This window comes from Artibeus jamaicensis, unplaced genomic scaffold (genome assembly GCF_021234435.1).
Source record: "Artibeus jamaicensis isolate MK-2021 breed Jamaican fruit bat unplaced genomic scaffold, CSHL_Jam_final contig_1015, whole genome shotgun sequence".
Lineage (NCBI taxonomy): Eukaryota > Metazoa > Chordata > Mammalia > Chiroptera > Phyllostomidae > Artibeus > Artibeus jamaicensis.
In genome coordinates this window covers 4,050,404-4,073,121 of record NW_026521194.1, presented here as the reverse complement: position 1 = coordinate 4,073,121, position 22,718 = coordinate 4,050,404, and the positions used below count along the sequence as shown (strand labels likewise).

The following is a 22,718-nucleotide window of genomic DNA, read 5'->3' as shown; positions in this document are numbered from 1 at the left end:
TAAATTAATGTAGAACCATATGTAAAATTTTCTTAAAATCCACTCCCAAATTTGTGTTCTGTATTCTTACTTTCAATCTATGCAGTATTATAATTAAAAAATTATTTATGTCATATTTTACTTACTTGATGAGGGGTGTTATTTTCTTCAATAGAACTGTTGCTAAGTTATTCCCAGTAGAAAGCTTATTTTTATTAGTGAAAAATAACCAAGGTTTACATACCAGGAGGTTTTCTGCAGAAACTAGTGTACCTCTCTGTTCAAAGTTTATTTGTAAATAAACTTCCTGAGGTATTAAAAAAGTTATGCACAGCTCACAAAAATTTTAGCATCCTTTACTAAATTTACAAAAGGACTAGACATTATTTATCTTATAGGAGAGCTGATCATATATATTTGGGTTCATCTTAGAGAAGTAAAGTTTAGCTTAAATTTTCATTGAAAATTATGCTTTATCACAAAATCTGATATTGATTAATCTTAGCTTAATTTTAGCCTGCATTTCATTTTGCGCCAGTCATGGTGTAACTTCATTTGACTTCTGAATAAGATTTTCTCCTCCCTATTTAGTTCAATGTTACAATTCAAAGCATCTTTTTCCTAAATTACTATACACTTGATTATTTTGCTCTAACCTCATTGTATGGTGTGTCTTGCATTCCTGAATCTTCTTTCATTGCTCCTTCTTCTTTAATATTTGGGGTAATGCTCAGAAAAGCTGGCCAGCCCATAGAGAACATACCTTGAGGGGAATAAGAGAAATGCAACATTATCATTTGAGTCAGATATTGCTTGGATTAGACAATGCCCTTCTTCATGATGTTACAGGTGGCAGTATAATGCTCGCACAGTCGACGAGATGGCTAGACTATGACTGTTGATAAACACTCTGTGCCAGGCAACCAGTGTCACCCTTTTGTAACTTTGTAGTACTTTCTGGTGACATGTTTTCCGTAAGAAGCTGATGGGCAGACCACACGATTCGCAGGTTGATGCTGGTCCAACATTTGGGTTTAGCTAGCCTCCTTGAGCCTGTCTCTTGCATTTGTTAAGCTGGAGGCATTAATATCTATCTATCTATCTATCTATCTATCTATCTATCTATCTATCTATCTCAAAGGGTGGTTGAAAGGATTGATATTTGAGAAAATACCTCTTACGGTCAGTGCGTTATAAAGACAATGCCCGATACTCACTCACTTTTACTTCTTGGTATTATCTAGAAAACTTCCTAATTGTTTTCTAGCATCTTTGCTACCAAGATTTAAAGAGGGCTGGCTCTGCGGATATATATGAAAACAGTTGTAATGGGTATGTTCCCTGAGGAGGGATTGGATCTGAATGGTGGGGAGTGTGAGTGGTCAGGAACACAGCCTGGACCGACAGCCCAGCCTTGAACTTCGGCTGCCACAAACTGACTGCGAGCTCCAGGGCAGGTTGCTGAACTTCTCTTGGTTTTCTTGCTTGTAATCAGGAGGGGGCAACAGCACCCGACTCCCAGACTTGTAACTGGTAACTACCTGGGATGCCGCCCCAGTGTGAAGCCCGGTCCAGTGCCTGACGTGGGCACAGGCTTTTGGAGCTAAAGCTTCTGTGGGAGTCTTCATTTTTAAGTATCAGCTTGTTGGCTGTGTGACTTAATCATCACCTCCAAACGTGCTAAAAATTATAATGATAATAATTATTGCAATCTAATCCTTGCATTAAAAAGTCTGCATTCCTACATCTGTATAATAATATTCCTGCTGTAATTAAGTATGTATTAAAATACATGAGAATTGATCATGGCAGGAAATGTCATGACAGACTTCTCCCAGGACGATGGTCATTATGAGAGCTGTGTTTTCTGGAGTCACCTGTATTTACCCATATTTTCCCATTCACATTGTAGGAAGGGGTAGTTTACTCCTCTGACTTAGAAACATTGTAACAAAAAGCGGACCGAGGACTTCAAATATATGGTATGTAAATATGCTAGTGCCTCATAAATGATCACATTCCTTAATTTAAAGTTTACTGAACAAATGCATTCTTTTTTCTATGGGTATGATATATTCTAATATTATTTCAGGTCTAAAAGTGGATATTTAAAATGCTTTTAGTATTAAAGTTTGCACAACATTTTGGGACATAAGTTTCCACAACTTCTCAATTGACACTTAGTTTTATCAGGTTTCTCCAATTTTGTGTTTTAGATAGAATTTCAAATAGTCTTTATGGAACTGTGTGGTATCTGGTAATGATTAAAATAGATGGGGAAGGAGGGCGTGTTAAACAGAACAATAATGATTTTGGTGACTTGCTCACCATAAAAGAAAGGCTCAACAGGACATTTGGAACTGAGGGAGCAGGTCCCTGGCTGTTAGTGTGGGAGTGAGCTGTGATGCTGGGCCTGGTCTCTTCTCCAAGGTCCCCAAACAAGTGACCGCACAGTCCCACAGTTCACGTTGGTCATTTGGTTCAAATGTCTTCTTTGTAAAATCCACTAAGATTTTTTAGAAAATACATCCGTATTTAAAAGAATAAGGGACAGGGGAGGGAATTCCTGGGGAAAAGGGGAAGGGTTTACAGGAACTAGTATAAAGGACACATGGACAAAAACTAAGGGGGTGGAAATGGGAGGGAGGTGGGGAGCACTGGGGGGGGGTTGGCTGGGATGGAAGTGAAAGACAGAAAACTGTACTTGAACAACAATTAAATAAATAAATTAAGAATGGGGAAAAAAACCCAAGTCATATTAATGTATAAACAGAAATAAAGAAAGAAATGCAAAGTAAAATAAATAAGTAAATAGATAAATAAATAAGGGACAAATTATATTTCCAAAATACTCTAACTAAAGGTCATTTAGCTTTTGTTTAGTACTTTAATCTTTATATCTAAAGATTTGTTTCTATTTTTTACACACTGACTTTTCCACAGCTTTTTGAAGCTTAAGTTGTGAAGCAGATTGCAGCTCATAAACTTTGGGTTTGGGCAAACTTTTGCAAAAGAAAACAGGTTACATGTGTTAACTATATTGTCCAATCTTTTTACAAAGAGTAATTATTTAGTTATCATTATAAAATCTTTTCTATCAAACAATGAAGATAGGATATTTCTAATAAGTGGAAATCAATATTATAAATTATTATATGTTATAAATTGTCAGAATCAGTTATGCATTTGGGAAAGGAAATGGGACATGCTAATTATAAGTATAGCCCTGTATACGCACTTTAGTTACGTGTTTTCATTTTACATTTTTTTAAATAGTTTTATTACATTTCAAAATTAAAATGGACTTCTCCTGCGATTTTAAATAATTCATCAATTTCACAATAAAATCCCAAAGGCAGACTAGCAGGCAAATTGGTAGAAAATATGGCCACAACTCATAATAATATAGGATAAGATGAAGTTCTATTTGCTGAAAACTTTTCAGTGATCTAAACTTCATAAAATTTGAACGGGTGGGATTTCTGAATGCTAGGAACTTCAAGATTTTACAGAGTAAGTTATGTATGTCTGACACAGTGTTTGCTTCCAGGAATACAGTCAAGAGTTTCTCTGAAGCAAAATTTAAGCTGCAGCTTCATTTCCTCCACACTGTTCTGTGGGGTAAAGGCGCTTGGTTAGACCACTCACTTCCGCCACCGGGACTTGTTAGTAATGGGATGCTATCACAGGGGTGGACATCCTCCGAGAGCAGGGACGGCGTGCAAATCTTTTCTGCTTTCCAGTAACCTATGGTAGTGCAAGATGAAGTTAGGACATTGCTACATGGTTGTGTTAATTCAAGCTTTCAAAACCACACATCGTTAACCAATGCATCACTCTCATTCCAACTAAGAAGCTGACAGTTAGCCTTGCTGTACATCAAATCAACACGATAACGGCATGAAAGAGTTAAAACTTCAGAGCACAATATGATGAGGCATATGTGTGACAACTAATGTTGCTTAATGAAACATAAAAGGTTAAAAAATCTAAAATTAATCAAGGACTTTTAAGTTGGGTTTCAACATGTGGATGCCGGACTTCGCCCCCTCCCCCGGTCACCTTACCCTTTCTCTTCAGGTATTCCGCAATGAGGGCAGCGATGTGAATGTAGCACATGGCAGCCTGTGGCGAGACAGACACAGTGTCAGCGGAAGGCGCTCCGTGCATTCGGCTTTCTGCCTGAATCTCAGATAAGTAGCGTCCCGTGTTAGCATATGGGGAAGAATCCTCTTAATAACAAAACTAAGAATCAATTAGATTTTCAAGTGATGAATAATCCACCCGAAAGCTGGCCTGAAGAATCTTCCCAGTCATCTTCCTTCCTTAATATCTAAGTTTCTCTCTCTCTTTCTCTAAGTATAATATACAGGGGTGGGCAAAAGCCAGTTTGCAGATATTCATAGTGAAAAAGACATGCAGGTTATGATTATGATAATAGCTGAATAAACTGTGTTTTGGATACTCACAGCTGCAAACCTACTCCTGCCCACCCATACCATATGTGTGTATACATATAGAAACATATATTTATACATTTATAAATATACATGTAAATCCACAGTTCTCTTTTCTTGTGATAACTGTAAATTGTAGGCTCTGGATCTAAACTGGAAACAGCAAAAGCTGCCTTTTTACTTTTCTTGCCTCCAGTAATGGTCTTCACTTGGATATGTATGCTCTTTAAAGTGGTTGCCTCGCAAGGTGGCCCTTGGTTAAATGGTGGGACCTAATGTATCGTGTTGTGTCTGTTCCCCTCAACCAGATGACACAGGCAACATTTCATTGTTCTCTACTGTCTCCTGTAAAGCCCTAAACACTGCTGAGCATATACTAGAACTTGACTTGTTGAAGACTTCCACTTCTCCCTTTGAAGGTTTATGGAGGAATTTTCTCATCTTTAGGGCAGTCCGAGGGAAATGGAGATTTGCATTCTTGTCCTCATTGAACGGCCACCAATAGAGGCTCCATTTCCACCCCAGAGTCCCTCACGGGCATTTAGAAGAGCTTTAGGACTACCTGAGACAAGTTAATCTCTTCCCAAAGGGGGCATATTTCTGAGAACAAAGCAGAACTTTCTTATTTGGTGTCCACAAGTCATCTGTGAATTGCTGCTTATAAATCCACTGAGCATTTAAACTGACATGAAAATGTTAGCCATGGATTTGTAACCTTCACCCAGTGGACTCTCTTCACTCAGGTGGCTCTTGGGAGTGTCGCTTTCTCCATCAACAGTGCAGACTGGCTGCAAATGAGGGCGGATCACTGCAGCCTGAGTTTACTCCCAAGGTGATGAGCTTCCCTGTCTACCTCCAATTACAGGGAAGAAGCTTTAAAACACAGACCCCTAACTTACATAAGTCTTAATGTCCAGAACCCTACAGCCATCCCCCTTAGCCTTAGGTTTGTAGAATTCATCTCGGTGTGGTACAGCCTACAATTGTCCCTATAGACTCGCCTTTATTTGGTTTCATTTACATGGGGTCAAGCAGCAAATTTAATGCACATAATGTATAATTAGGCCATATCCAGATTAGTGGGAAAATATCATGTTTTATATTCCCACTGTAAATGAAAACCCCATTGCCCTGATAGAAATGGCAATGCTGAAGAAGAATGACAGCCCTTGACAATGACCTCGGACAGGTCTCCATTTCTCGCATGAATCTTGGCCATGCTCTCCAGCCAGGTCCTCCGTAGCTCGGGGGTGCTTGCGTAGGAGTTTGCCAGGCTGTACTGGAGATCCACCAGCATCTCAGGGTCCTTCTCATGCTCCTTCATCTGAGCTGTGGCCATCAAAACAGTCCTTATACGTTTGGTCAGATCTTTCACTTCTGCTGGAAAATTGCTGTTCTTTGGAACAGAAAGAGCCCGAGTCATTATCTGCTTAGCTTTCAGAAGTTTAGGCTACTATTTATGGCTTGGCATCACAGTTTGGTGCATCCTATATATTGTTCAAAAATATGCACATGCTTTTTGCATGCATCCTATGCATTGTGATTGTGGTTATGCACATTCAAAATGAAGAATTGCAGTAGGTTACATTGTTTGATCTTCCATCCCACCTTCTTCTAGTAATAGTATCCTGATTGGCCTTTGAGATGTTCTCCTCTCTGCCTCATGTTCCTGTGATTTGAAAAGATCTACTTCATTCCCAGGCACTGAGGTCGGGGGGAGCACATGATACTGGCCGAGCCAATCATATTATTTGATCCCCCCCAGGCCACAGTGATTGGTTTAGGGATGGGCAACCCCAACACAAGGTTGGAGGAAAGAGATTCACTTCTGGGACTTCAGCTGGTTCTATGGGACAAGGTGCTTTTTTCTCTCATGGAATACTACCAGCATTCTTAGAATTTTTAAAAAAATATTTTATTTATTTATTTTTAGAGAGAATGGAAGGGAGGGAGAAAGAGTGGGAGAGAAACATCAATGTGTGGTTGCCTCTCACGTGGCCCTCACTGGGGACCTGGCCCGCAACCCAGGCATGTGCCCTGACCGGGAATCGAACCAGCAACCCTTTGCTTCACAGGCCCGCGCTCAATCCACTGAGCTACACCAGCCAGGGCGCATTCTTAGAATTTTTGAAAGAAAGAACTCGTGGGGAAAGCCTACCTGTAACTGGAATAAACAACTCGGAAATTTAAACCGAGAGGCAGAAAGATGGAGGAAAAATAGACAGGAAGAGGAGGGCATCTGAAAACATTATTTTGAGCCCTGAGTTTAGCCATGCCTGAAGCCAGGCTCAACCCCTGGACTTTTTAGTATCCTGGCTAAAGGAAAGTCTTCAGAATGTTCTAAAAAAAATAAGATAAATTTGGCCAAGAATGGAATTATGACAGATTTCTGGGTATTTGTGGGGTTTCCTTGTTACACACTATTTAAACACATATCTTGGAAATTCCACTCAGCAGATTACATTCTGAAAGTGTTAGAACTGATTATTGGTTCAAACAGACAAATTTAATGTAAGGATGCAAAATCTCAATACACAGAATTTGTATTTTTTATTGATTTAGATATCTCACAAAAATAATCTAGGTTAGTTTGTTCCCAGTTATTTAAAAAGCCCACAAACCATTTCTTACTTTCATTTGTTTGTCTCCATTAGCAAAATTATTGGTGATTGCAAGGGAATGTTGAAACCGGGAGCCTCCAATTCCAGCATCAGCTATCAACTGACTCACAGCCTTGATGAGCTGAAAGAGAAGAGACAAATGGGACCACAGCAATGAGTAACTCAGAAACAGGAGTTACAAAGAAATCCACTGGATTGGACGTATGTATCATTCATTTCTCCCTGTAGGACCAATGAATGACATTGTTATGTATTAAATCTTTAGAAGGCCCATCCTGGGCTTTTCTTACCAACTTAGATACTTAAGGAAGGTTGCAAGAATCTTAGGATGCCTTGAAGAAAGAAATTTATGCATTTAGGACCTGGTGGGATTTGGCATCCTAGAGAAGCTGTGGTTTCTTGAGTTGTGTACTTTGTACATTCTATTCCTCTGGCTGAAGAAAGGAGAAGTTCAGGGTGGAGTTATGGGCCTCGCTGATTTCTGCCCAGCTGCCTTCAGCCCATGAATCAGAACTGAGTGTGACGGGCACCTTTAAGGGCAGAATCTGGCAGAGGCATTGGTGACTGGTTGCTCTGCAGACAGCAGGCTCTCATCAGCGCTGAAACTGAGGAGTGGCTTGAACACAAACAGCATTACTGAAAATTAGCAGCACTTACTTGTAAGTGGGATCGGACAATTGACTTCTGCTTGTTAAATTCAAAATTCTTCCTCATGAAGAAGTAGAGGAGTGCTGATGCTTCTGTCTGAGTTGACCGTGACCTGTGGTTACAACATTTTAGGACTTCATAGCAGAATGATCCACACAGGTCGGCAGGCCCTTGGAAGAACGCGGAAGGAAACTAGAGAAAGGGAAACGCTGGTGAAGTCAGCGGGACTCCTTCACTGCGCTCTGTTCTCTCTGGTACTTTAAAATTCCTTACAATGAAACCCTTCTTTCTTTTCTTTTAACTCAGTCTTTTCTTCTATTTGCAAGTGGAAGAGGATATACTATTATTTATTAAAATCTATGTTAGTATTCCTCTTTTTTTTCTAGACATAAAAATGATTCTCTATGTTGTAAGTATCCCTTGCATAAATAAATAAACGATAACCCAAAAGGGCTGAGTGAGAGCTTTGAAATGTTTTCTGTTTGTCCCACATTGTAAAGTCATAGGGGCCCTCCAAGGTCATGGCTGTAGCTACTTGCATATGGAACCTGCACTTGGCATGAATGGACTTCACAGTTCATGGTGTACATTTTCCCTAATTCTGCCACAAACACTGAGCACTCAAAGAATTGGTGGCCAGATGTTAATTTCATTCCCTTTTGATATCCAAGCACATAGGCTGTCCGGGCTCTGAGGTTATGCTGAGACCACGAATCAAAGAGTTTAATAAAACCAAACAAACAGTTTACTAAAACCAAATATACCAAAATGAAAGAAAACATACCTTCCCTCCATACCAGAAGACTTAAGGATGAACGTGCATTGGTTATCACCTTTTGCTGAAGCTGGGCCACTCTTACCTTGCATACAAACAGTCTCAAGGAAGCAAACACGTGCTTCAGCGCTGCAGCTGACTGGTTGACTTGGAAAAAGAGCATGTAGGTATCGAAGACTCGTTTCATCAGTGAATTTTGACATTCAGATTGTTGGAGCTGTCTCTGGAAAGTTAACACAGAAGTTATTTAGGAGGAGGGAAAGGACACCTGAATTCTCTCAAAGATGTTTTCTTTGTGAATCTCTACAGTGGTAGCACAATTCTGGGTGATGGAAATAAAATGCTGATAAGAGGAGAAGGTCTATGTTCCTGGTGAAGCTGACATAGCAGTGATTTAAAAAATTACTAAATGAGAAGATAGAGTAGAATGATATGTTATGATTGAAAGTAATTGCTGTAGGGGTAGGGTTATACTTTAGATAGGGTGGTTAGGTAAGATGTATCTAATGGAAAGATTGACATTTGAGCTAAAGAGTGTGCCATGGGCAAATGTGGGGGTGCTGTCCAAAGAGGGAGGTTTGAGTCAGAGACAGGAGTTGGAAAGGAGCTTGTGACTTCAAGTTTGAGGAAAAAAAGATCAGAATAGCCTGAGCGCAGGAGTGGGCTGAGGTCATGAGAGGGGTAGGAGATACGGTCACAGACAGGCAAGTAAGTCATCACGGGCATTTGTAAAACCTGTAAGAGGTATGATCTTTGAGTGACATTTCCACTGAGCGATAAAAATTAAAATGCGTTGATTGCTTTGTCTATCACCATGCTGACCTTTTACCCTCAGGGCTTTTTGGTGTACTCATTCTGTTTGATGTAGACTTCATTCAACATGTCCAACTTTTCATAGTTCAAATCTTAACACCCGTGAACTCCTTAGGTGCAGCTAATGTCTTTAGCAGCTTTACTGAGGTTTAATTAACATGCAATTTCTATAGTTAGCATTTTATAAAATTTTATATAAATGGAACTGTACAGCATATACTTTGTTTTGTTTGGTTTCTTTTACTGCGTATAACTGAACTATATTGAGTATATGAATATAACACCAGTTTTTAAAGCCATTCTCCTGTTGATATCATTTAGGTTGTTTCCAGAATTTAGTTATTAAAAATAAAAGTTTTTATGAATATTTGTGCACAAAGGTTTGTGTGGACAAATGCTTTTATTTCTTCTAGGTATATTCCTAGCATAGAGATGGTGGGTCACATGACTGATGCAATGTGTGTTTAATTTTTTACATTGACATACCATTTTCCAGTGTTTATACCATTTTGCATTCCCCTTACTAGTAAATGAGAGTTCCAGTTTCTTCATATCTTTGCACAGTCAGTCTCTGTAACTTTAGCTATTCTAATAGTACTTTGTGGTATGATTTCACTGAAGAGATGTCAATTAAGCAATCGTCAACTTTTGCTCAATTAAATCAGTCAGATAACATCTGTATGTCATGGTTAACATGGTCTCCACTAACACTTAGGTTGATTTACATAGGTTAAATGATTTCGTAAAATATTTTAATTCGGGTTCTTGACATCACATGACTTCTATACCCTGCATTTTATCACATTGCAGAAGAGGTTGTGACCACACTCACCTGGTGAATCTGAGTGAAGAGAGACAGCAGGTCCAGAATAGTCAGGCAAACCTCTGTAGCTACATTGGCCTCCGTGTCCACATGGTGCACGATGTCTATTTCATTGGAACTGCCTAAAAGTACAGAGTAGAACATGCATGGAGACATCTAAGGTCCCTCTTTGTATCCTATAGTGGGCTTTCTTTTGTTATTACATATTCAGTGTTTACTAGTGTTTTACTGAATCGCTTATTAAAATGCTTTTGTTTATTCAACTTCATTAAGGGCTGAGTCAAAAACGCCAAAAAGAATCTTTAGTAGATTCTATAGGCTAAATGTGTCTCCCCAAATTCGTACGCTGATGTGAATTCCAGTGTGATGGTGCTTGGAAGTGAGCTCTTTGGGGGTCATTAGGTCACGAGAGTGAAGCCCCACAAATGGGATTAGTCCCTTCTAAGAAGAGACACCAGAAAGATGGTCCCTTTCTTTCCACTGTGGAAGGACACAGCAAGAAGGCAGCCCAGCCAGCTGCAAACCAGGAGGTGGGTTCTCACTGGACATTAAATCTACTGCCACCTTGAGCTGGGACCTCCCAGCCTCCAAAACTGTGAGAAATAAATGTGTAAGTCTCCCAGTCTATGGTGTATTGTAGCAGCTTCTGCTAAGACAGTGTATGTTCCTTTTCACTATGTTCAGCTGTAGAGAGTCCAAAGACCAGAGTGGACTACTTCTATCACTTCTTACATCTTTTCCACTAACTCAGTCATTGATAGATTTATATTTCTTCCATAGTTAGTCTGGGTCAAGTAGGCTCCCAGGCTAAGAGACCAAAAGTATGGTTTCAGAGGACTATCTGCACTCATGGCCTCCTCAGAAAGGCATTAAATATATTTATAGGGTACAGCATATACCTTCATATGGCTCGCTGTGGTCATGTGTCCACAATCACTAACATTTACATGATGCAAAACTCTGGCTTCGTTTTTTTCCCCAAGCCGAAGTGCATGCATCACTGGATTCAAGATGTCATGCTTCCTATTTCTGGGCCATGGACACTGTTTTCCTCCTTCCACAGAGCAGCCAATAAGTAACCCAGTTGAGAGAGGACTGCATAACCCTCATAACGCCAAAGGTCATGTGTTCAGAGGAGCTGCACTAGGCGGCTGAGAGTTTTGCTTTTCTTCTTCTTCCCTCATAAGAACACTGTACATTCTAAGCTCACTGTGGCGAGTCCCTCTCTAGAACCCTCAGGCTGCAGCAAGCCTGAAAAAATGGGGACCTCAGTGGTGCCACAGTGATCTCTCCATTTCTGAAACATTATAATGTACTTCACACCCTACAACTGTCTAGAGAAAAAACTGATAGTCATCTGTTCCTATTATTTCTCATTTACTTACTGGTCATGGTGCTGTCTAACATCTGTAAGAGTTTGGGGTTGGAAAGTGCATTTTTGCCTCGAATTATAGGTAAAGTTTGTGATCGGTGCTGCTTGTGTCCTTCATGACTGGGATTGGTGTTCATCCTGAAAATTAAATGGGAAAATTAAATTAAAGTAACAGGGGCGTGATATCCAAATGTGCATTCAAGTATTCGAGATTGAGGCAAATGCAAAACCATTTTTTTGAATTGAGACTCTTTATTGAAAATATTAATTAAAGTGGATATAATAGGAGGGACTTCAAAAATCCTTTTGAAGAAGTTTTATTTAAGCCAAAAGAAAGGTTCAGAAAGATAAGCAATACTGAAAGATAATGGAAGAGTAATAGTGAATTGAAATCTGTAAGCATATTCATTAGTATTTAATGAATCATGTGATTCTATGGATGTGAGGCTGGCTATTGGTAGGTCAGAAAGACAGAGTGGCGGATATTAAAAATGTATTACAATGCTGGCTAGCTCCATTGTGTAAAATTATTTTTAGGAGGCAAAATGTGAAAAAGTAAAATCTAGTCTAAAACAACTCTAGCTCTCCTAGATGTTCACATTTGAAAATTCTTCATGTTTTGTCTTTCCATTTGAGTCCCGTCGACACAGGATCCATGTGGGGCAGAGAGGGCTGGGGGCCTCTGGGTGGTGCCTTCCCCAGGGCAATGACCATGACCTGCAGTGGCTCTCACCCAATGCCTCCTTGGCACTTCTAGCTAGGGGAAGGAGCCAGTGGTACTCTGGTAGTAGGAATACTTCCCATTCTCGCCTGTGACTTAGACTACCATTTGGCCAAGGTAATAGAATATGCCATTGAGGATAGCAGACAATAGAAGGTACCCTAAAGGGTCAGACCTAAAAAAGAGGCCATGGTTTTTTCTGTGTCATACTCCTGAAATACTCTGATGAACCCAGGTTCCAAGAGATCTGACTTTGGCTTTCAGTGGCTAGGGGTGTCTGGGTCATTCCTGAAGCTACAGGGAATCATGGGGTCTGAGACAGAGGGCTTGGACCTTTGGGACTGGAATAATTTCCAGGATTTGGGTTCATGTCAGTCTTGAACTCCTGGAAAGCAAGTCCCAGTTTCTAGGAGGGGAGGGGCAGAAATGGTCAGGATATGCCCAGAGGGTTCAGAAAGGACACATCTAACATGTATAGAGCCACAGTGACCTCAGGGAGGTTATTATTGTCATTAAATGCAAAAAGTCATTGTTGATAGTCCTCTATTTTCTTACCACTATCAAAACACCACGATTACATTTTTTTCTTTAGTTTCTCACAAGGGGGCAATTTCAAGGGATCCTCATAGACAGAGAGGCAAAATTTGCTGGCTCTATACCACTTTAATATTTCTTTCTAAAACTCTTTCTAAAATATAGACATTTAAAAATATTATATATTTATTATACCTTTGGGAAGAATAAATCAAACTGGAAAAAATTTTAGCAAAGGCTTCTTATTTAGTAGACCCAGAGCAGCTTTAAGGTAGGATTCCAGGCCAAATGTGTCCCATAAAATAGGTTAATGAATATCCTACATGCCAGCGTAATCTGTCTAATGACAAGGAGTCTAAAATGAGCTTATGTGGCCATCCATACTTCCTCATTGCCTGTTACCCTTTAAAAAGCAATTTCAGCTCTAAGCACACTGCTAAAACACTAAAATTACTAAATATAATGGGGATACATGACTTCACATGTTACTCCATCACTAGGAGATTAGCAAACATTGAACGAGGCATTTATTGGAGTTATTCCTTTTCAGGTTCAATCGAATTTGGATAATCATCAACCCTTATTCCATGCAAGGCATTGCGCCCTTGGTACCACATAAATAAGTGATAGTCTTTGCCTAAGTTTTTACAGTTAGTGGGGAGATATGGAGGTATCTATGAAGTTTCTTCAGAAGAACACAGTTGAATTGTGCATTTGGTTTGAAATATATAGACACACTTACACACATATGTGTGCACATGTGCATGTGTGTCCACACCCCACAGATACATGCATAGACACACACAGACACATATGTACAATATAATTTTAAATATCAAGCAAATGCGGCATTACCACTGTGACAAGAGGCCTGAGGTCTGGCAGGAAGGATTGGACCCTTTGAGAGTTCCATTGTTCTGGGTGGACTGCACAAATTTAAATGCAGCAGCAATTTTTCTGCAAGAAAAACAGGTGTTTTCATCATAGCTCAGTATTTGTATTTTATATATAAATAAAGAATGGTAACTACAAATTCACATGCTGTGAAAAGGAAAACCACATTTCCTTCTGAAAATGGAGAACCGGGGGGCTCAGTGGCGGTGCTGAGGGCTGTGCTGTGGTGAGCAAGAAAAGAACATGGCACAGAGCTATTCCAGATTAATTTTTTTGTTTGTTTACTAGAACTATTTTCTTAAATTGGTATCATCCAAGTTTTATCCTGATATAGGTACATACATATGTTCAAAGATACCTGAAAGGTAGTTTCCTCTTAGAAATGTGTGTTTTGTGGTTTTCTGCCCCTACAGCTTTCTTTGCAGTTGTCAAACTTCTAATGTGAGGTCAACCTTATCATCTTCATTTGCATTTTAAGATTTCTACCATATATTTATAAGTCTAACTGGATGCATTAATATATGTCATAATTCTTTCTGAAAAACCAGACCAACCTATTGGAAATGAAAATTATTACCTTATTATATTGCGTTTTCCTAGGTACCTGAAACTTTGAAGACAAACTCTAGAAATGGGGAAAAAAAAGCCACATTTAAATTATTTGCATTTTTTATTTATGAAAATTATTCATTTAAATCCATTAAAAAAAAAGATTAAACTGTCTTTAAATATTTTATGTATTATTATTGATAAATAATTCAGCATATGGGTACTTAAAATGCAGAATGGTATCATGAACTACTTAGAAGGTTCCAGAAAAAGCAAGTGTTAACTAATCAACACTCTAACTTACTCCAAGATGCTGAAGAAGTCGGACAACTCTGGACTGGGTGCTCTTTGCCAGTATGCAATGAGAGTCTCTGAAAGGGAACACCACGGAGTATGAGACTCTTTGAAAGTCAGGTGTTATTCTTTTTAGATATTTTAATTTTAAAGAGCTCTCTTTACCCTCTGAAATGTTCTTTATAATGTGAAGAAAGCACATAAGAAGACTCCTGGTTTCTGCTTGATCTAACTTGTCAAATCGAAGCGTAGAGCCTATCAAAGACAAGGGTCTTGGGATCTAGGAATCAAAGAACCAATAAGCATTGAGTAGGGTACAAGATTTCTGAGTCCTGATGTGCTGCGTAGGACTGGAGGGGAAGTCCTACCTTTTCACAGTTGTCGGTTTTCTCACTGCTCTTCTCATTGGTACTTGGGTTGGAGTCAAGGCTTGCTAAGGATGCTCTGGAATCAGCGTGGTTTACTGTAGAAATAGCTATTGATGAAAATGCTGTAAACACAAGCCACAGCACACGGATGATAATGAGATGTATGGGCACAGACGTATAAAAAAGTTAAAATGATGAACCAAAAAGATGTTCACCATTGAGCAGTGTTTTGAAAGCTTGACATAATGGAGTCTGGGGTGGGCATGAGAGACATGTGACATTTGAGCATCATTACAATGGCCAGGCCAGCATTACAAATTTAGAAAAATTTAGACCATGATAAATGGAAATATAATAAAGCTTGTTTCTTTGCTATCTTAAAAAGCTTTTTAAAACAGCTTCCATTTTAAAAATGCTTTAATAAAAGTTCACGAGAATACTTTTGGGGGAAAAGCTTTCAGTTTTTGACAGCTTACAAGAAATCAAGATGAAATTGTCAAAGCTGTTCTTTAAATATTCTTTGAAGTTGAAGGGTTATTTTATCTTAGGAGGCTGCATGCAGAGAAGACTTAAATATTGTTTCCAGAATGAAGCACAATTTGATAACATCTGAGGAGATTACTCCTTGAGCCAAAGAAAAATGAAATCTGAGTAGAAGAGGAAATCATTGGATGGCATTCCAAAATGTAAACAGATTCTTCAGCTATATAAATAGAGTACGCTTTGCCATATAAATGATGTGTAATGGATTAAAGACTGGGTGAAAAGCACAGTAACATACAATGTAAACATGGATGACTGTTAAACACAACTGTACTCAGAGAGTCTCATGTACCTGCTATGGAATTTAAAACATCTTTAGAAAATGATGTATCCACAGAGTTTGCGTGTTTCATAGTGGACTGGCTGTGAAGTCCTCCACTCGGGCTGAGGTCATCTCTAGACCCCTGCATTCAAAGCACAGAAGAAATTAATAGGAACTGTCATATTTCAACATTGTAAACCCACAAATGCCATCTTCATTGTGCTTTCAGCTAGATGACATTTGATTTGATCTTTTATATTCCAGCAAAAGTCTTGTGCCAAAGCACGCAATAATAATGAATATAGTTAAAACCAAACTTTTGGTCATAGTTTGATTTTGTATGTGATTTAAAAAATTTTTACAATGTAGTGTAAACTATCTTTTAGGTATAGACTAAATGACTGAAATGGTTATATTCATGGATTATATTATACTGTATACATCACTTTTATTATAGGATATTTTATGAGTATTACTATTACTAAAAACTAGATTCTAAATACTTACTATGTACTAGTTTCTATGATAAGTGTTTCTATTACACAATTTAGTTCTCATAAAAAACCTGTGTTGGAGGTATTTTTATCCCATTTTATAAATAAGGAATTAGGTGCTTGAAGAAGTTGGATAATTTACAGTAGTAATATCACAGTTAGTAACTGATACTACTGGGATTTGAACAAGGTCCAAAAAGAAGTTCCTAAGGCATAGCATCTAACTTCTAGATGGTAATATCTTATACAGCTGCTGGCTTCAGCAATGCATTAATGCATCTGGGATTTGAACACAGGTGACAGATCCCAAAGTTTGTTGTATAGTCACTATGATGGCTCAGTGGAGAAGGGTGAAAAACAGGCCACTCATGGGCTGTGACTTGGCTACATGACAACCAGGTGGTCATGAAGCTGAGACAGAAAGGTTGTGGGAAAGGTGTCTGCCAAACGTGGAGCTATGGATGCAACTGAGGAACCTGGCAGAAGCTGGAGAGAACTGGAAAATGATGCAGAAGCAGAGGCACATGAAAACACAAAGTGCTGGAGAGACGAGCCAGGTAGAAGGCATCAGTGACCAATCTTGTGGCGCTGATATGAATGTCTCAGAAATATCTTGTAAGAAAGGCTGTTGAATCCTTAGTTGCTCACATTTGGATGGAAGTGGTATCCAGGCAAAAATATACAAAAGGCTACCTTTGTATTCAAATAGACATTGGAAATAGTGTGCAAACTTGCCTGGTTCGACGTATTGGCAGTGAAAGGAAACAGGTCCTTCAGGTAAATCCGTGGCATGTTGTCCAGAAGCATGCCGTAGAGGGGCATATATAAACTTGCTACCTGGGCCTGCTTTCTCTGGGTGAACGGGGAGCCAAAAGAAATGATACACGTGAAAAATCAATGAGCTCCTAGGTTTGATTACACATTTAATGCAGTGTGCCATTAAGTGGTGTTTAGGGAAGGAAGAAAGGAAGGCCACTTACTGGTTCTCTGTATCGATCATCAAATGAATGCTTAGCCATTAGATTTTTTAGGACAGCTAAAGCTAAGTGCCTGATATCTTGGTCTTCCTGCAGAGCAAAACCGACTTCTCGGAGCAGAATCCCGATTAAGAAGTGCTTGCGGCAAAATTCATTCGTGATGGAATATTCGGGCATATCTTTGTGAAGCAAGTAAAGAGATCATGTTATTGAAAAGCAAATGATCACTTTATAATTAAGATAGATTTATCAAACTACTGTCAATGGCTCTCACTTCCGGGAGCATTCAGTGATAATAGTCTTGCCACAGAGGCAGGAAATACGAGAGAAGACCATTAAGTAAGAGAGGGGGCTATTGGGTGGGTGCATGTGAATACAAGTAATGCATGATGTCAAGTATCAAGTTCCATGAAAGTGGCATATCATATCTTCAGTGTTAGAGTTGAGAAGAAAGAAACCTATTTTCTGTCTGAAGGAGTCAGGAAATGTTCAACTGGAAATGTGATATGTTGAAATGGGCCATTGAGGATGCTTAAGAACTGGAGGTGCAGAGTTGTGGGAACAGCTGGAGGCAGTGGGGGGAGAAGACACTGGGAGGAGAAGATCCAGGGTTTCAGTGGCAGGTTTGAAGGGCACACAGGTATGGGGCACAGTAAGCACAGCACCCAAAAGAGGAGTGATGAAAATTCAGATTTGAGCCACAGACTGGGGATAGATGATGAGAAACTTGAATATAAATTCCTTAGCTGGCATTTTGGCTTTATCTGCTGTTTGTGCATCTGTAGAAATCCCATTTGCATTTCTGTAGGAGATGATAGGTCACTAAGTTTGAGATCAGTGGCCCAATCAGAACTGTGCTTTATTGATTTACTAATATGGTGGCTGGATGTAATGAATTAGACTGTAGGAAGACATGGGGTGAGGGATATAATACAAGGGGTTGTAGCAGGAGTGGAGGGAGGGAGATGCTAGAGGGCCTGGGTGAGCAGGACTGAAGTAGCAGAAGTATCAGCAGGACAAGTTGTCTGAAGAATGTGAAGAGGCCAGGAGAAAGGACAACCAAGGGCGGCTGCAAAATGTTGAGCCTGCATTACCATGAAAAGGGTGTTAAGATTTCCAGGAATAATACATTTATGCAGAATTGTCCAATGTGTCTCCTAAATGTAACTATTAATTATAGAACTAGCACCCACCCATAGAACATGTACTGTGTGCCAACCCCAGGCTAAGCACTTTATAAGCATTACCTTATTTAATTTTCAGGACAACCGATAAGGTAGTTATGATTAGTATAATGAACCAGTGGAACATTCCAGTTATATTTAATTTGTAAATGTATGTGGTATTAATAATCTCAATCTTGAAAAAAACAACCCAAACTAGGTTGTGGTTTATTGAAAGGGATATACAGATCTAGTTACATGGAACAAGCATGCAATTCTATATAGCTGGGAATTTTATTTATGATATACTCTAAAGGAATTTTAGGTACTTTGGGAAATTAAAAAGAATTAAACTCTAGAGAATAAAACATGAAAGAATTCAAGCTGGGGAATCATTTAATTATCTGTGACTAGAAAAACATTTAGACAAATTTTAAATTATTTTGACTATATGGTATTAAATATATAGCTACTTATTTGCATTTGGAAACTAGAAATTTGTAATATCTGTACTCATCAGTGTTACTGGGCTGTGATGTGGTTATTGATGTTTAGTTAGTATCACATAAAATTCCATCATTACCTGATGCATGTAGTTCTTGAGTTGATTCTGAAGGTGTCAAAGGATCTGGATTTGATATAAATAAACAAAGTTCAGATATATCTATAGTTAGATACACACTGTTTATTACCTATGTATAATGTATACTGCAAAATTAAAATCTATTGTTCTAAAATGTGAATCACTTCAGTAAAACTTTGTTTTTCAAGACAAATGCCTTAGGTTGGTTGTCAAACCAACCATTCATTACAAAGAATGCCACGAACAGATCTATTTTAATTCTTAGCCTTCTGTTTGAGCACCTACTTTTCCATCAGAAATATGCTTGCTGTAAAACATATATTTTTATGTTCACTGTTGATAATATCAGATCTACAAAGAGACAATCAGGCCTTTTTGTTTGAACAACTGACCAATAGCAAACCACTGGAATGAAAATGACCCAATACAGGTGGGATTCTCTTGAGGCTCTTAACCAGCTTAACTAACCCAATAATAACCTGGTACTAGTTTATAAAACAAAAACAAACACAAAAAAGTAAAAACATTTTATTATACAAAATAACATTTCTATCCTTTTTTTTTCCTATGAAGGCATTTAGATTCAATGTGCTTAATAAATTAGAAAAAGAATGGAATAGTATATGTAGCTTATAGTTAAGATGAAAAGGACAAAATTTTTAGAGGCTGGATAATGTACTTTACTCTCACCCTCTCCCCTCAGATATTAGTGCAAGTTATAATACACAGAAGGAGGCTCTTCAGCATCCTACTTTGTGCTTTCTATGAACGTCAAAATTGCACTTTGTGAATAATTTACTCACTGCTTAGAAGTAAAGTATTTAAGGGCAAAGTAAGTTAATTATACAGGGTGCGGCAAAAGTAGGTTTCCAGTTGCTCACATGGAAAATAATATATTAATGAATAAATAATAATACAAGAATAAGCTGTGTTTCCTGTACACACAATGGCAAACCTACTTTTGCCCCATCCTGTGTGGGGATGGTGGAAGGAGATTTGACTTTGGATGGTGAACATACAAATGTAATATATAGATGATGTACTATAGAATTATACAAATAAAACTGGTTAATTTTATGAACCAACGTCACCCCAACTCGTTGAATAAAATTAAAATTTTTAAAGTTTGTAATCATTTTCGTGTTTTCTTTGCATCGTGATGTTGGATGAGTGACTGATATTTTGGTGGGTGATGATCCTTCTCTGCCATAATCATGCTAGTATATGATTATGGTAGAGGATGAACAATGCGTATGTACTAAATGTAATGAACAACAATACTTCCTGTACACCATTTACGCCATAGTAAGCATAGGAAACAAAACGTGGAGCACAGTTGTCACCTGCATGCCCATCTCTGTGCCCCTCTGACCCAGAGAGGCCAACAATTTGTGCCGTCCACCCACCTGCCTGCCTGCCTGCTTTCCAAGGTATCAGTTTCTTCATCTCCAACTCATTTTGAGGAATTGCACTCTGACATAAATACACATATCAACTGATAATTCTAAATGAATTTATACTCACAAAATAAGACTTTATCTCTCAAAATCAAAGGAGAGCTGTCTTTTGGAGCCAGTGTGGGGAAAGACAGTGTGGCTCTAGGATAACATTCTTTGAGCTACGATCACCAATTTAAAATTTTTCTTGGCCTTCTCTTTAATGAAAAGGGAAACATAGACAAAAATGGAGAATTATAGATCTGTGCTCATTACCACGGGCCAACAATTTCTTTTGCATTTTGATTATCTGGGTCTACTGCTCGTGTGGCATCTTGAGACCAAGCCAAAATTGAGGAAACGCAAAAGTAACAAACAAACAAAGAAAAGTGTTCACTCCGTAGGAGCTGATGAAAACTCTTGGAATTGTTACCTGGAATGTTTGCTGATCTTATAGGGAGACACAAAGGGATAAAGTGCTCATGCTGACATACTTCTTGAAGAAAATCAAATTTATACTGGCTTAAGGTCTGAAAAAGAGACAAACTGAATGACTATTATTTACACACCAAGAAAGTCAGTACAAGAAGAAAATCTGCTCTTGAATTGTATGCCTAGAAAGAAGATGTAATTCCTTTTGTGTGACCACCGGCTAATTGTTAAGTTTAAAGAATTTTGTCACCTCCCAATTGGTAGACGCAGCCGCCTTCCTGTTTCAAGAGCTTGGCCAAGGCCTTTCTAATCTCATTTTTAACCTACCTTGCTGACTCATTTTTTTCTGCTTCTTTTAGCTTCTATTATAACATGTTTATTTAGAGAAAAATAGTGCCTCACCAAATGCACAGAGCCCTAAAACTACACTCAGATCATAAAACAGATGACTACAATCAACTCCAATGCTCTCAGGACCTAGGAAGACAATGGTGCAGACAATAGAAAATGAAAGTGACTCTTTCTCTGTGCACCATTTGTTCTCAGGATGCATTATCAACTTGACCTCTCCTCTGCTCCCACAAGCAACTTTCCTTTGCAATAACATTCTACATAGGGCAGTGATAAATGGAGTCCAGACATGGTCTCAGACAACTGTGATACATAAGCTAAGAATACCCACAGAAGTCGAGATAATTAGCACATTCATAACTGCTCTATTTTCCCTTACATGCAAGATAAGGAATCACTTTTTAAAGACTCAGATGGCGTTCACTGTATTTGCTAACATCAGCTAATAAAATAAAATATATTCCTTTTGCTTAGATATTTTAGAATTATGTTTTATGGCCACTTGAGTCAATAATTTAAACTACTGCAATTTATAAATGATGAACCATTTAAAAAAACTGCCTCTTTTTGGTATAGAACTTATTTTTTTTTAATGCAGAGCATGGATAAGTTACTGTTCTAGGCAGATAGAAAGACCAATTATTTATTTATAATGCCATTGCTGAGAACGCAGTCCTCCCCACACCCGGGTCTCACCTTGAGATCCCCCGAGGAGAACATGCTGATGTAATTGTTCACCATCTTAAACACAAAGCCTCGGTCCATAAACGTAAAGCAGCGCTAAAAAAGATAACGTTTTAAATGCAAACAGTTCTACTTTTAGGGTCATTAAAGATTTTAGAAAGGACCATGAGATTTACTAAAATAAAATAACATTAAACTAAATGTGTTGTATCATAGTGTTTCAAAAATCTTTAAAATACGTTTAAGCACGTGTCCACCTATGGCAACTAGTTAAAGTACTGGATACAGTGTGCACATCAGAAGGTTACAACCCATGCTAATCAATTTCACACAACGTCGCTTGGAGTTTTGCAATTAAATATTAGGAAGTTTTGTATAGAAAGTTTTAGCTTTTAGTTGCCTATTTATTTTTTAAACAGTTACTTACATTTTATGATAGTTTTTTAGCAATTTGATTCCTGTGCTATATCTCTCTGGGGAGGCATGGTGGGTGGCAGAGATGGGTCAGGAAAACCTTTAAAAACCACACTGGCCTCTTTCAACAGATTAGCTATTCTCTAGCAAAGGCGGCTTGAATTTAAAGAGCAAAGGTAAGAGATTCTGAGATTTCTATCAGGAGCTGCCCCCTGCCTCTCTTATTCTGTTATCAAAATCTCTTAATAAGGAACATGTTCAGCAGTAGGGAGTTTGGGAGGAGACAGGTAAGCGTCCCAAGTTGGCACAGCACCCACTCTTCCTTCAAAACACGGGAGGCCATGCAACCAGTAACCAAGAGACAGTGGCCAAGGACTGCAGTGAAAAAGTAGGAAGTAGGAGGCATGAACCACACAGAGTGGGACAAAAGTACATCCAAAATAATGCAACAATTAAATAATAATATGAGAATAAACTTCGTGTTTCATGTACTCAAAACTATAAACCTACTTTTGCCTCACCCTGTATTTA

At 38.6% G+C, this 22,718-nt stretch overlaps 1 protein-coding gene across 5 annotated transcripts in view; it reads right to left on the bottom strand.

Annotated features, from left to right (window-relative positions):
• Positions 1–22,718, bottom strand: part of DOCK10 (dedicator of cytokinesis 10) — a 227,806-nt gene that overhangs the window by 19,412 nt on the left and 185,676 nt on the right. For 3 of the 5 annotated variants that reach the window (XM_037139231.2, XM_053666113.1, XM_053666257.1), the window contains exons 29-48: positions 21,786–21,869; positions 20,740–20,836; positions 18,871–18,915; positions 17,128–17,303; positions 16,883–16,999; positions 15,684–15,795; positions 14,849–14,970; positions 14,646–14,760; positions 14,491–14,557; positions 14,215–14,262; positions 13,599–13,700; positions 11,502–11,626; positions 10,126–10,238; positions 8,566–8,703; positions 7,715–7,897; positions 7,068–7,178; positions 5,617–5,832; positions 4,047–4,104; positions 3,628–3,726; positions 636–742 (exon numbers count right to left, since the gene is read on the bottom strand). In XM_037139231.2, coding sequence (XP_036995126.2) covers positions 636–742; positions 3,628–3,726; positions 4,047–4,104; positions 5,617–5,832; positions 7,068–7,178; positions 7,715–7,897; positions 8,566–8,703; positions 10,126–10,238; positions 11,502–11,626; positions 13,599–13,700; positions 14,215–14,262; positions 14,491–14,557; positions 14,646–14,760; positions 14,849–14,970; positions 15,684–15,795; positions 16,883–16,999; positions 17,128–17,303; positions 18,871–18,915; positions 20,740–20,836; positions 21,786–21,869 — 2,235 coding nt within the window. The remainder of the gene's footprint in view (positions 1–635; positions 743–3,627; positions 3,727–4,046; positions 4,105–5,616; positions 5,833–7,067; positions 7,179–7,714; positions 7,898–8,565; positions 8,704–10,125; positions 10,239–11,501; positions 11,627–13,598; positions 13,701–14,214; positions 14,263–14,490; positions 14,558–14,645; positions 14,761–14,848; positions 14,971–15,683; positions 15,796–16,882; positions 17,000–17,127; positions 17,304–18,870; positions 18,916–20,739; positions 20,837–21,785; positions 21,870–22,718) is intronic. The other 2 variants (XM_053666155.1, XM_053666189.1) reach the window with 2 other exon arrangements.